Source organism: Sinocyclocheilus grahami, unplaced genomic scaffold (assembly GCF_001515645.1).
Source record: "Sinocyclocheilus grahami isolate Dianchi unplaced genomic scaffold, SAMN03320097.WGS_v1.1 scaffold3336.1, whole genome shotgun sequence".
In the NCBI taxonomy this organism is placed as follows: Eukaryota; Metazoa; Chordata; class Actinopteri; order Cypriniformes; family Cyprinidae; genus Sinocyclocheilus; species Sinocyclocheilus grahami.
This window is the reverse complement of record NW_015508478.1, coordinates 8,501-22,460: the sequence shown is the minus strand read 5'-3', so window position 1 is coordinate 22,460 and position 13,960 is coordinate 8,501. Positions and strand designations below refer to the sequence as shown.

General features: G+C 36.8%; 1 protein-coding gene across 1 annotated transcript; it reads left to right on the top strand.

The window, feature by feature from the left end:
• The first annotated feature begins 337 nt into the window (after positions 1-337).
• Positions 338-5,465, top strand: LOC107576206 (tetraspanin-1-like). The gene is made up of 8 exons (XM_016262433.1): positions 338-363; positions 1,805-1,875; positions 2,774-2,989; positions 3,105-3,179; positions 4,001-4,108; positions 4,222-4,353; positions 4,629-4,721; positions 5,415-5,465. The coding sequence occupies exons 2-8, from the start codon at positions 1,819-1,821 to the stop codon at positions 5,463-5,465; spliced, it is 732 nt and encodes a 243-aa protein (XP_016117919.1). The 5' UTR covers positions 338-363; positions 1,805-1,818.
• The last annotated feature ends 8,495 nt before the right edge of the window (positions 5,466-13,960 follow it).

Below are 13,960 nucleotides of genomic sequence, written 5' to 3'. Positions count from 1 at the left end.
CAGACAGACAGACAGACAGACAGACAGACAGACAGACATATATATTTTGATAAAACATTGAACATGTTATGATGACATTGGAGTTTTTTGTCTGGAGGCCTACAGGAGTTTTCCTGCACTTCAGATGATACAAAGGTCTGTTTCAACAGAATTATATAAAAGTAACATTTCCTTGACTGTATCATCAGCTGACTTCAAAAACTGCTCATGCCATAAAAGCTTCATCCATAAGATTGTCTGTCTGGGAAAAACATGATGCGCGTTTGCGTTTAAGCCCCGCCCCCAGCAGATACTTCAGTCTGATGACGTTTGGGACTTCAAATTCATCCCACACACCTGAGAGCATCATTCACCTGCGGACAGGTAAGACTGCTTTCATCTGTTCTTTCACACACAGAACATAACTGAGATATTATATGACTTACATCAAGCAAACAATGGTGAGGTTTTCAGGGTTAAAACTACTGAACTGTTTAGGTTCTATAATTATAGATTTGTAAGACGAGGAATACATTCATGTTTATACAACCAAACTAACAGAAAGCAAGATAGATGAACAGTTTTGTTAATGTCAGATCTCAGAAGCACTGACTGATTCTCTTTTACACACACACACGCACACACACACACACACACACACACACACAATGAGTCAGAAACCTGTTTATAGAGAATACCAACAAAACAATTTTAATAAATGACCTCCTCTAGTGAGCTTCACCACATTTAGAGGAACCAAACCGTCCTGATGACTTCAGAATCGCCTTCATTAGTCAAATATATCTCAGAAGCAGATAAAGTTGTATTTACTCATTCCAGTGCCTGTTAGCAGGAAGTAGAGCAGCTGTCCATTCATCTTTAGTTAGCGATCATCAGCAGCTCTTTAGACACACGTTTATATTATCCCTGTATTGTGGTGCTTAGCCTCAGTTTTTATGGTTTTTAATGGTGTACTTCTTTACAGTTCTGACGTAATTTCAGAGAAGCAGACAATAAAACAGCTACACTTTTAATGATCAGAATCCATATTTAAAACAAAGCTATTTTCTAAAATGATGCTTTCCTACCTAACAAAAATATGTTCTTAGTACATTTTGCAAATGTTCCCAGTGAATTTTGAGAACAGTATTTGTGAATGTCTTCTGAATGTTCAGAATGTCTAGGTTTTTTTTTACTTTTTCATTTTTCTTTTCTTGGTAATATACAAACATTAAGGCAACATTCCATTTATAATTTTTCCAAACGTTATGGGAATGTTATTTTTGAATGTTCTCTGAACTTTTTGAAACAAGTAGTAGCCTAACATTAGAAAAATAAAAAAATTTAAAATTCTCAAGCGTCCAACTGAAACATTTTAGGTAAAAAAAAAAAAAAAATCAAACACTTAAAAACAAGTTTTTAAGTTTTTAGAAAATTATCATAGAACAGATATATTTGAATGTTCTATTAATGTTACTGGAAGAGGTTTAAGAGAAGTTTGTCAGAAAGTTAGTCAAAGTTAGTTGGGTTTACTGTTACTTTTGATTCATTTAATGCTTCCTTGGTGAAAAAAAATTATTAAAAGCAAACAAACAAACAACAACAACAACACAAATACTGACCCCATACTTGAATGGTAAAATAATATAAAAGATAATAACATTATCTATCACAGTAACTGCTGTGTGTAGATTCTATAGTTATATAATAATAATAATAATAATAATAATAATACAAGACAGACCCATGTCGTTGACCCATGTATGTATGTATGTATGTATTAGATAAATAAATAAATACATTTCATTTTTTTTTTAGGAATAAGGAAAATCTGCCAAAATGTGCTGCAAGGGTTTCCTCAAAGTCATGATGTTCGTCTTCAATGGCGTTATCTTTGTGAGTATGATCATTGTTGAGTTCTGGGGCCTGTACCATGATGGTAGTTGAACAAATTCAGAGTTACAGGATTAGTGTTGAGTTGACAAAACCAAACCACTTCAATCCGGCTTTGTTGGCACCGTGATGCTGATCATCAACTTTCTTTGTCACCTCAGGCTTTGATCCTGAGTTTGTGGAGCGTGTGTGACATCACTGGCGAACAGCCAGTCACGAGCCTCGGTTAAAGATTAAAGGTTTTGCTAAAGATTAAGAGATTGAAGAATATGATGTATTTAAATGCATTTACAATTTGAGAAAGTACTTGTTCATGAAAGAGGACAGATAAAAGAAACGATCTTGCTCTATCAGTGCAGTCACAAGTGAAACTTGTTAAGTTAGTTTATATAGTTGAAAATATACAGCAATAGATTCTCGAACATGTAAGGTCATGTAGTCATTTTTAAAAAGCGTTATCTATTGATTCTACAGCTTATTTATATTGCATACGATCTGTATATATTAACATTCATTTAAAATAAATGATTTATAATAACTGTTAAACTAAAATTGCTTGTGTGTAATGGATTAATAATAATAATATAAACCATATAATAAGTATATATATATATATATATATATATAAGTAATTATCATTAAACCCAGACAATTATTATTTATTTACTTTAGTACTAGAGACCTTTAATTTGGAGCAAGATAAACTGGGGAAGTTACTTTTTTTGCAAAGGTAAAGGCCCCTTTTAAACTGAGCTACCATAACCCTTATCAGGCAAGCAATAAAATAAAAGCTCCTTCACCCACTTCAGTCATGTTTCCACATGCAAAATTGTATTTTATTGCATCATTAAACTGTAAAATGACACAGTATTTTCCTTTGTCCTCCTCTTCCTCATTGCAGCTGGCAGGCGCTGCCATATTGGGGGTAGGCATCTGGGTGGCGGTGGACAGAGTCTCTCTTCTGGGCATTTTAGAGAACATTGAAGATGCGCCACCCGAACTGGCCCAGCTGGCAAACATTGGCTATGTGCTGATCGGTGTGGGAGTGTTTCTGACGCTCGTGGGCTTCCTGGGATGCTGCGGAGCCGTAAAGGAAAGCAAATGCATGCTGCTCTCGGTGAGTGAACCTATTTCTGTCAAATGTGTTCAGCTAAAGCTGCTGTGAACGTTTCACTCCCAAAGTTTAGTCACAGATGCAGACAAAAAGGTCAATTTCTCAACTTTTCTTCTAGTTCTTCAGCATCGTGCTCATCATCTTCCTCGTGGAGGTGGCAGCGGCGATAGTGCTCTTCGTCTTTGAGCCTTTGGTGAGAGCTGATGCACCGCACCAGAACAAAAGCACATATACTCTGAAAAAATTGGTGCAGAATTTACAATTTGCACTCAAAAATTGCTAGCAAATTTCACAAATATTTATAAAGAAACAGCAAATAACTCATTGAATTAAACATGGAATTTTGAGGTAGAAGTCTGAAATAGCATTTTTGTAGTAAAACATTGTCTTTATTTTGTTTAAAACAATTTTATTTATTTTTTACAAAACTGCTAACAGGTTTCACACACCGATTGATCAATGGATTTCCAACTGGATGGCCTTTCAATATTATCATTATTGGATAAGGATTTTTGAGGATCGTTTTATGGAGATTACTGTCACAAAGATTTAAAGAATCTCACGAAGAAACAATTCTAGCATATTTAGACAAACTAATAGAAATGTCATTATAGAAATTCCCATATTTCAAATCATTTCATAACCGTGGGAGCTCACATGCAGAAATAACACAAATGTAAAATACTTTCTTAGCAACTCAAAAAGCCTATGTAGTGAACTAAAAAAAAAAAAAAATCAATAATGATGTTATATAAAAGGGATTTAAAATAAAATAACAGCTAGAGCTTTAAATGAATTCAAATTAATGCATTTTCCATGACCGAGTTCATATTCACAATACAAGGAACATCACATTAAGAACCACAATGATTTATTATGTCTGTATAAAAATACATAAATCATATAATAAGGCGCATGTGGATGTTATGTTTATGATTCCATAATCCTATGTGGTTGAATCCTATTTGGTTCTGTAAAATCAGTGGCTGAACGTGAATTTTATCCTCATTCCAGGTTCAGAAAGCTCTGGATGGAATTGGACAGAAAGTTGCTGAAAGCATTAAGAATAAATATGGCGAGGATGAGAGTTACACTTCAATCTGGGATAGCACTATGTCTGAGGTATACGGCATCAGACATCATGTCTAGCTGTTTTCTAATAATAGAATCCCTCATAATTCCAACTCTTGTTTGTAAACCACAGCCTGTGTATGTGTGTGTGTGTTTATTTTTAGCTGAAATGCTGCGGATATAATAATTACACTGACTTCATGGGCTCTCCATTTGAATCTACAGCATCATTCTATCCTGTCACATGTTGCAGAAGCAGTTCAGGACCATGTAATGAAAATGAAGCAAAAAGAGCGGTATGTTACAGAACGCTTTGTGCTGAAACTTACTACCAAAGCTGAAATGCATGAGATTAATGACATCAACGAATGTATGACAGTCCCATAGCCTCACGGCACACCACTAATTTGTCATTTAGCAAGACAGCAAGCTACTATTTGGATTATTTTGGCACATTGGTTTAGCCCATTGGGTTGCAAATAATAAATGCATGTGCATAACTGTCTAAGCACAAGCAGATATTGTATTGATGTGTGTATTTTATCAGTGTGTGATTTTGCTGTTGTTGTAGTCTGTCGTGGGCTGTTTCAATGCGTTACTGAATCTGATCGAGGATAATGCAGTTCTGCTGGCTGGTGTGGCTTTGGGAATCGCCGCTTTAGAGGTATTTACTTCATTTCTACTTTCCACTTGATGAATTCAACACATGCAAGATATTCTATGCTGATTAATGTCTTAATATGCACCAAATGACATTAAACAAACATCATGATGATCGACATCTCAGTATGCGATACAATAGAACTGATGCTCTGAATTATTTTAGGAAAGGTCCACCACATATTTCATAAAAGTTCAGCAGTTTTTGTTCCATATTGAGGTTTGCGTACACTTTGGGAATCGCCGCTTTAGAGGTATTTACTTCATTTCTACTTTCCACTTGATGAATTCAACACATGCAATATATTCTATGCTGATTAATGTCTTAATATGCACCAAATTACATTAAACAAACATCATGATGATCGACATCTCAGTATGCGATACAATAGAACTGATGCTCTGAATTATTTTAGGAAAGGTCCACCACATATTTCATAAAAGTTCAGCAGTTTTTGTTCCATATTGAGGTTTGCGTACATAAGCAAAATTGACCACAAAGACGGCCAATGTGGTTAAACCAATAGAAATACAAATAAAAATTAAGTTACGAAACAAAAAAGTTACTTTTGTGATATCAATAGAGATAGTGACTTAAAACTAGAAACATTAAAAATGGTTAAGTAACTCATTCATACTCTTATTACTGCAAATGGCCTATTTTATACAATATTGCACCTGATTTGTTTCTTTACAGATTGCAGCAATGGTTGTTTCCATGATCCTCTACACGAATGTAGGAAAATGAGACCAGGACTGACTACAGGCGGTTCTGTTTACATCACTGTTTACTGTGAAATGTAACTATTAAATACTTTAACTGGAGTTATGTACTGTATCTGCTGCAGAATGAATGACATTTGCACTAAAATCTGTTATATTTTTTGTTCTCTTTTAAATTACTTTTTTTTTTTTACCTCAAGTACAATATTTTTTTTTACTCTGTACTCAACATAGATATGAGCCTGCATTCAAAGGATTAATATCTAAAGCAATGTCGTGTTGAATACTATAGCTCATCAAAAATCACTACAACATTTTCTACATTTTCTTTGATACATTAAAAAATTGGTAACACTTTACTTAAAGCCTTTATCTATAATGCATTAAAGGGTAGCTATAATGCATTGAAATTATTCATAATGTGTGTTGTAATACATTATATCTTGCCATGAATAATTATAACCAAATTTAAAATGCATAGTATAACAATGAAATCATGAGATTGTACAATGCATTAGGCTATAAGGTGCAATACAATGCATAATTAATGCATTAAAACTACTTTTATAATGCATTATACATAAAGGCTTTAAGTAAAGTGTTACCAAAAAAAAATCTACATCCTGTAATAATTTGAAGTATTTGTATAAATAAAATAAACTGATATTTTTAAACTTCTGTAACAACTATCTTATGACACAGAAATTCAATTGATGTCGATGTAAATTCATAAAGTCCCATGAATGTATCACATAACAGCCACTAGGGGTCCTTCTCTACCTAGCTGAATGACTTAATATGAAGTCTTGTCATTTACTCACCTCTCCCTGTTGAAAAAAACAGCATATGCTGGTTAGGTATGTTTTGACGCTGGGATGCTGGTTTAAGCTGGTCCTTTGCTGGTTTATGCTGGACCAGCTTAAACCAGCAAAGGACCAGCTTAAACCAGCAAAGGACCAGCTTAAACCAGCAAAGGACCAGTTTAAACCAGCAAAGGACCAGCTTAAACCAGCATCCCAGCGTCAAAACATACCTAACCAGCATATGCTGTTTTTTTCAACAGGGCTGCCGTTCCAACACAGTAGTTTCTTTCCTCCGTGAAACACAGATTTCATGCAGAAGGTACATATAGGTTTTTCTGAAACAAAACAAACAAAAATGACTGTGACAGTAATCCACGACTGCAGAGTAACGTTCCAAATCTTTAGACACTATATGACATAACTGTGACATGAATAAATCAAAAATGTAAGTCGATATTCATATAATCTTCCCCTTGGAGGTGACGTTCAGGTTTCCAAAGGACCAGCTTAAACCAGCACCCCAGCGTCAAAACATACCTAACCAGCATATGCTGTTTTTTTCAACAGGGCTGCCGTTCCAACACAGTAGTTTCTTTCCTCCGTGAAACACAGATTTCATGCAGAAGGTACATATAGGTTTTTCTGAAACAAAACAAACAAAAATGACTGTGACAGTAATCCACGACTGCAGAGTAACGTTCCAAATCTTTAGACACTATATGACATAACTGTGACATGAATAAATAAAAAATGTAAGTCGATATTCATATAATCTTCCCCTTGGAGGTGACGTTCAGGTTTAAAATGGCGCCTTTGGACAGGCTCTTGGTTTGATGTCATGGTGCTAAACGATTAATGCGTGTCACGTGACCGTATCGCGCCCGAAAAGCGCTCTATAAAACGCGACCACGAATGATTTTGAGAGCAACAGTGCCATATTATCACAAGATTTGAAGCCAGTAATCTCTTAAAAAAGCTATCGAAGACTTCACATATTCCACTAATCGTATGGAGTGTTTTATGACACTTTTTGGAGCTTGCCATTTAAAATTGATCCGCATTAATTTTAATATGAAAGAAAATGATGCTGTGTTGGAACAAGGACACCAGCAGGTAGTGCAAAGACCACATAAAGTATAGCATCTTGGACAGATGCACAAATGCTGTTTTCATACACAGGTAACTAGTGTAAGGTACTGGTTATCCATTTTTTAGTACAGTCCATTGTGTGTTTTTCAAATCTCTAAATGTATGTGTATTAATGTATTATTCATTCTGAGGTATTAAATGACAAGGCCTTAAACTGTTGCAAAATAACAGCTTTATTTTCAGCATTTAAAACATCAACAATGAGGTTTAAAGCTGAAAGACCAAAGCACATCTAAATAAAGCAAACACAAATGTGACTATATACTTGAATTAATCAATTTAACTTTTTTCTTTATCAATTTTTCTCAGTCCTTGAATAAAATAAACCTCTCATCATTTAATCCACACATCATACTGAAGGCACACCTCTGCAAGCACTTAACTAATTCCTATATACACATATCGGTTACACTTTACTTGAAGGGGTGTGCATAAGACTGACATGACAATATTTGTGTCCACACCGATGGACTAGCTATAATGATAACTTACCATTACATTCTCATACACATCTTCAGTCGTATCAACATCAGATACTTTGTATATGTCATCATCAGGTCTGGAATGATTCATCTTTGACATTGAAGAAACAGACAAATAAGTAGAGATTAAATAAATAACCATTGCTAATAAACAACTCACAACTGCATTCAGACTTTCAGTGTTTTAGTTACTACACTGCTCAAAAATGAAGGGAACACTTAATCATCACAGTATAACACCAAGTCAATGAAACTTCAGAGAAGTCAATCTGTCCAGTTAGGCCACACACTAGACAATTTTCAAATCTTAACCGATTTTAAAGTCATGGCAGACTACAGGCATGAAGACCGTTTCAACCGATTTTTAGCCTTAGTAAGGCTAAGTAATCCTCTGAACGCGCACACTAGACAATTTGACCAGTGACACGAGATCTCACGGAGACTCGCAAGATCAAATGTGACTAGAGAAGAAAAACAAATTGAGAATAGTAGACGTTGTCAGCTGGCTCTCCTGGCGCGCGTTCTGTTTCACAGTGAAAAACAAAGTATAAAAATTAATATGGGTGATGTACTCTGCTTTCTTGGCATTTTTGCGGCTTCCAAGTTTCAGCTATAGAAGCACGCAACATGCTTGATATCTACGATTTGATTTCGGGGATGCTCCGTGTCGATTGAGCAGTTAAATAATCATAATGACACCACCCAATATAGGATTTTTTGGACAAAAAAAAAATAGTTTGCGACAAGCCTAGAATTGGGCCACCCCCCACCGATCATTCGGGGGTGCAGATCGGGCTTAAAATTGGCCTTAAAATCGTCTAGTGTGTGGGCAGCCTTAGAAAACAGAAGTGATTGTGACTCAGTTTCACCTGCTTTGGTGCAAATGAAAGTGACAGCAGGTGAACTGGGGAGCCAAAAGCGAGACAAAACCCCTTATCCGTCTTGACAGATTTGTCTCTGGTTTTGTGTTTTGAGGCAGTACCTGCAACCCAATCAACTCAAAGGTGCTTATAGGCACCTACTGTATCTATTGGCATTCTTCTTCTGCTATTGGGTCTGTGGCAGCCAGTGTTGGGCAGTTACGCATTACTTAGTAACGTGTTACTGTAATTTTGATAATTTTTTTTAGTAACAGATAATTTAACGTGCTACAATTTCCAAAATAGTAATTAGAGTATAGTTACAAGCCAAGGTCTCTATACGTTACCGCTGTGGTACATCATTGCTGACAGAATACAGTGTTTTATCATCTAGATTGTAAAAAGGGTGTAGTAAATGTGGCGTCCTCTACTTGAGACCTACTTTTACTGGTAAGCGCCTGCGAACTGGATACTACCATTGAAAACAAACTCAGCATGGAGAGAGAATAGTACGCATTCTGTAGCTGGAAATAAAATCATTATTTTGAGTTTATCTCTGTCAAAGGCAAGATAGAAATATCTAAACATAAAATATCTAAAAACAAATAAATTGCTATTCATCTATTGTACAAGAACAAACAATTAACAGGCACAAGCATAGGCAGAGTTTCTATTTATAACAGGTGTTTGCAGTGTAGCCGTGTTTATTTTTAGAACGCATTGGCCAAGCAGAGGTGTTAGAATCTACTCACCATTCAAAAAGCCTGAGCTCCTGTGCAGTGGTGAAATTTTGGGCACTTACAAGTCCTCTCATTATAGTGCACCAGAACGCCCACCACACACCAGCTTATTGGTGGAGAGCAGACAGAGAGATGAAGCCAATCGTTAGCTATGGGGATTACTTTTACTGGTAAGCGCCTGCGAACTGGATACTACCATTGAAAACAAACTCAGCATGGAGAGAGAATAGTACGCATTCTGTAGCTGGAAATAAAATCATTATTTTGAGTTTATCTCTGTCAAAGGCAAGATAGAAATATCTAAACATAAAATATCTAAAAACAAATAAATTGCTATTCATCTATTGTACAAGAACAAACAATTAACAGGCACAAGCATAGGCAGAGTTTCTATTTATAACAGGTGTTTGCAGTGTAGCCGTGTTTATTTTTAGAACGCATTGGCCAAGCAGAGGTGTTAGAATCTACTCACCATTCAAAAAGCCTGAGCTCCTGTGCAGTGGTGAAATTTTGGGCACTTACAAGTCCTCTCATTATAGTGCACCAGAACGCCCACCACACACCAGCTTATTGGTGGAGAGCAGACAGAGTGATGAAGCCAATCGTTAGATATGGGGATGGTTAGGAGGCTATGATGGTCAGAGGCCAATGGGCAAATTTGGCCAGGATGCCGAGGTAACACCTCTAGTCTTTTTGAAAGACATCCTGGGATTTTTAATAACCACAAAGAGTCAGGACCTCGGTTTAACATCTCATCCGAAGGATGGTGCTTGTTGACAGTGTAGTGTCTCCATCACTACACTGGGGCGTTAGGACCCACACAGACTGCAGGGTGATCACCCCCTGCTGGCACCACTAACACCTCTTCCAGCAGCAACCTAGTTTTCCCTGGAAGTCTCCCATCCAGGTACTGACCAGGCTCAGCCCTGCTTAGCTTCAGTGGGTAACCAGTCTTGGGCTACAGGGTGATATGGCTGCCGGCCCATTTTAGTTAAAAAATAACAGTGGTTTGGTAATGTCGATGCTTTAATAACAAATATTTTATCGGGAATGTTTATGCTTGGATGTTGTGGCTAAGCAACACACAGAACTTACTATTTCATGTAAATTGAATGGATATACAGGAAAAAAGTAATGTAACTAGTAATGTAACTAATTACATCCGCTTCCGGCTTCGCTACCATTTGGGAGCTCTTCCTTACTGCTCCACGCTTTGCTCTGTGTTTACGTATTTTTCTAAGATTCTAACTTCAGCAGATCAGCACAGTGCTCAAACAACACATTTTTGGCACAAACACTAAACTAAAAACTTTTCGGAACTGGAATAATACGATGAAAAGGAACACTCTTTGCCTCCCACTGCCAGCAGCTTACATTCTGGATACGGGAAAACACAGCTGCCTACATTCAAACAGACGAGAAAGAAAATGCCTCTTGTGCAATCTACTTGCTGCATGAACTGCCATAAACTTCTACAAAGGATAGCGGTTCTTGAAACAAATTATGTTATATTAACAAGGTTCGGGAGGAGCGCGTCAGATACTTAGCCTAATTAACACAGGTGGAGCGCACTCAAGTTAATTAACACCATGGCATAAACATTCTCCGTTTCTGTTTTATTTGTGATAGAACATCTATGGCCTTCTCAAGCAGTATGGCTGACCCATTTAATTTACAGCCTGTTATGCATCAAACAAAGATTGATGTAAAGACAAAGTAATGCCATCAAGTTAGCATTTTTAAACATTCACTCACTAAAAAATAAATAATTTCTGATCAATGACTTAATAACCACAAACAACCTGGATTTATGTTTCTTAATGAAACATGGCTAGAAGAAACAGCCCCTCCTTAAACTTTACATTAATAAGTGTTTGCAGGACTGTTAGGAGAGGTGGAGGTGTAGCTGCTCTATTTAAAGATGTCTATCAATGCAAGCAAGTGTCATTTGGTCAGTACTTGTCTTTTGAATGTCTAGGGATTGTGCTGAAAGGTGCTCCACGTATTCTGTTTATCATTATTCACAGGCCTCCAAAATACTCTCCAGCCTTTGTTGAAGGGATCACAGAACTGTTATCAATGATTTCCTCAGAGTTTGACTGTTTTGCTATTGAAGGGGATTTTAATATTCACATAGATAATGCAGAAATCAAAACTACAAAATAAATTATAGCTGTTTTAAACACTTTTGACCTGATCCAGCATGTGCATGAACCCACACACAATCGTGGACATACTCTAAACTTAATCATCAGTAGAGGTCTAAACATTTCATCCATTGTTATTAAGGCTGTAGCACTATCTGATCCCTTCTGTATTTTCTTTGACATACTGATCTCTGCTACCACTGAATCTAGATCTGTCCCTGTCAGAAAGAGATGCATTAACGAGAACACTAGTGTGCTATTTATGAAGGCTAGATCTTTAGTAAATTCGAGTAAAATCACAGGCTTCGCTTATCCCGTGCGAATGCACCACACAAAATTCAGATGTGGGGGGGTAATTTCAAAATCACACAAGGTCCCCAGATAATACTAATCCCGTGCGAATAGTCTTAGTCGAAAATGCTTATTAGTCTTAAGCCCTAAGACTAAATCAAAAATGCCTGTCAAAATTAACACTGATCCAAAGGACAGTGTCTTTTACAGTAGTGTCCCCATCACTATACAGACCACAGGGTGAGCACCCCCTATTGGTCTTACTAGCACCTCTTCCAGCAGCAACCTAGTTTTCCCAGGTCTCCCATCCAGGTACTGACTAGGCTCTACCCTGCTTAGCTTCAGTGGGTAACTAGTCTTGGGCTACAGGGTGATATGGCTGCCAGCCCATTTTAGTTAAAAATAACAGTGGTTTGGTAATGTCGATGCTTTAATAACAAATATTTTATCGGGAATGTTTATGCTTGGATGTTGTGGCTAAGCAACACACAGAACTTACTATTTCATGTAAATTGAATGGATATACAGGAAAAAAGTAATGTAACTAGTAATGTAACTAATTACATCCGCTTCCGGCTTCGCTACCATTTGGGAGCTCTTCCTTACTGCTCCACGCTTTGCTCTGTGTTTACGTATTTTTCTAAGATTCTAACTTCAGCAGATCAGCACAGTGCTCAAACAACACATTTTTGGCACAAACACTAAACTAAAAACTTTTCGGAACTGGAATAATACGATGAAAAGGAACACTCTTTGCCTCCCACTGCCAGCAGCTTACATTCTGGATACGGGAAAACACAGCTGCCTACATTCAAACAGACGAGAAAGAAAATGCCTCTTGTGCAATCTACTTGCTGCATGAACTGCCATAAACTTCTACAAAGGATAGCGGTTCTTGAAACAAATTATGTTATATTAACAAGGTTCGGGAGGAGCGCGTCAGATACTTAGCCTAATTAACACAGGTGGAGCGCACTCAAGTTAATTAACACCATGGCATAAACATTCTCCGTTTCTGTTTTATTTGTGATAGAACATCTATGGCCTTCTCAAGCAGTATGGCTGACCCATTTAATTTACAGCCTGTTATGCATCAAACAAAGATTGATGTAAAGACAAAGTAATGCCATCAAGTTAGCATTTTTAAACATTCACTCACTAAAAAATAAATAATTTCTGATCAATGACTTAATAACCACAAACAACCTGGATTTATGTTTCTTAATGAAACATGGCTAGAAGAAACAGTCCCTCCTTAAACTTTACTTTAATAAGTGTTTGCAGGACTGTTAGGAGAGGTGGAGGTGTAGCTGCTCTATTTAAAGATGTCTATCAATGCAAGCATGTGTCATTTGGTCAGTACTTGTCTTTTGAATGTCTAGGGATTGTGCTGAAAGGTGCTCCACGTATTCTGTTTATCATTATTCACAGGCCTCCAAAATACTCTCCAGCCTTTGTTGAAGGGATCACAGAACTGTTATCAATGATTTCCTCAGAGTTTGACTGTTTTGCTATTGAAGGGGATTTTAATATTCACATAGATAATGCAGAAATCAAAACTACAAAATAAATTATAGCTGTTTTAAACACTTTTGACCTGATCCAGCATGTGCATGAACCACACACAATCGTGGACATACTCTAAACTTAATCATCAGTAGAGGTCTAAACATTTCATCCATTGTTATTGGATGAAATAAGGCTGTAGCACTATCTGATCCCTTCTGTATTTTCTTTGACATTCTGATCTCTGCTACCACTGAATCTAGATCTGTCCCTGTCAGAAAGAGATGCATTAACGAGAACACTAGTGTGCTATTTATGAAGGCTAGATCTTTAAAACCAAGCATTTCTGCAGACTCTGTGGAACTTCTCCTTGATTCCTTTAGCTCAACAGTTAAGAATGTTATTGATGATATTGCTCTTGTGAAAGTCAGCAAGAAGACTGGCAGACAAAAAGCACCCTGGAGAAAATCAACAGCAGTACTGAGTATGAAAAGACAATGCAGAAAAGCTGAGCGGATGTGGCGGAAGACGAAACTTGAAAT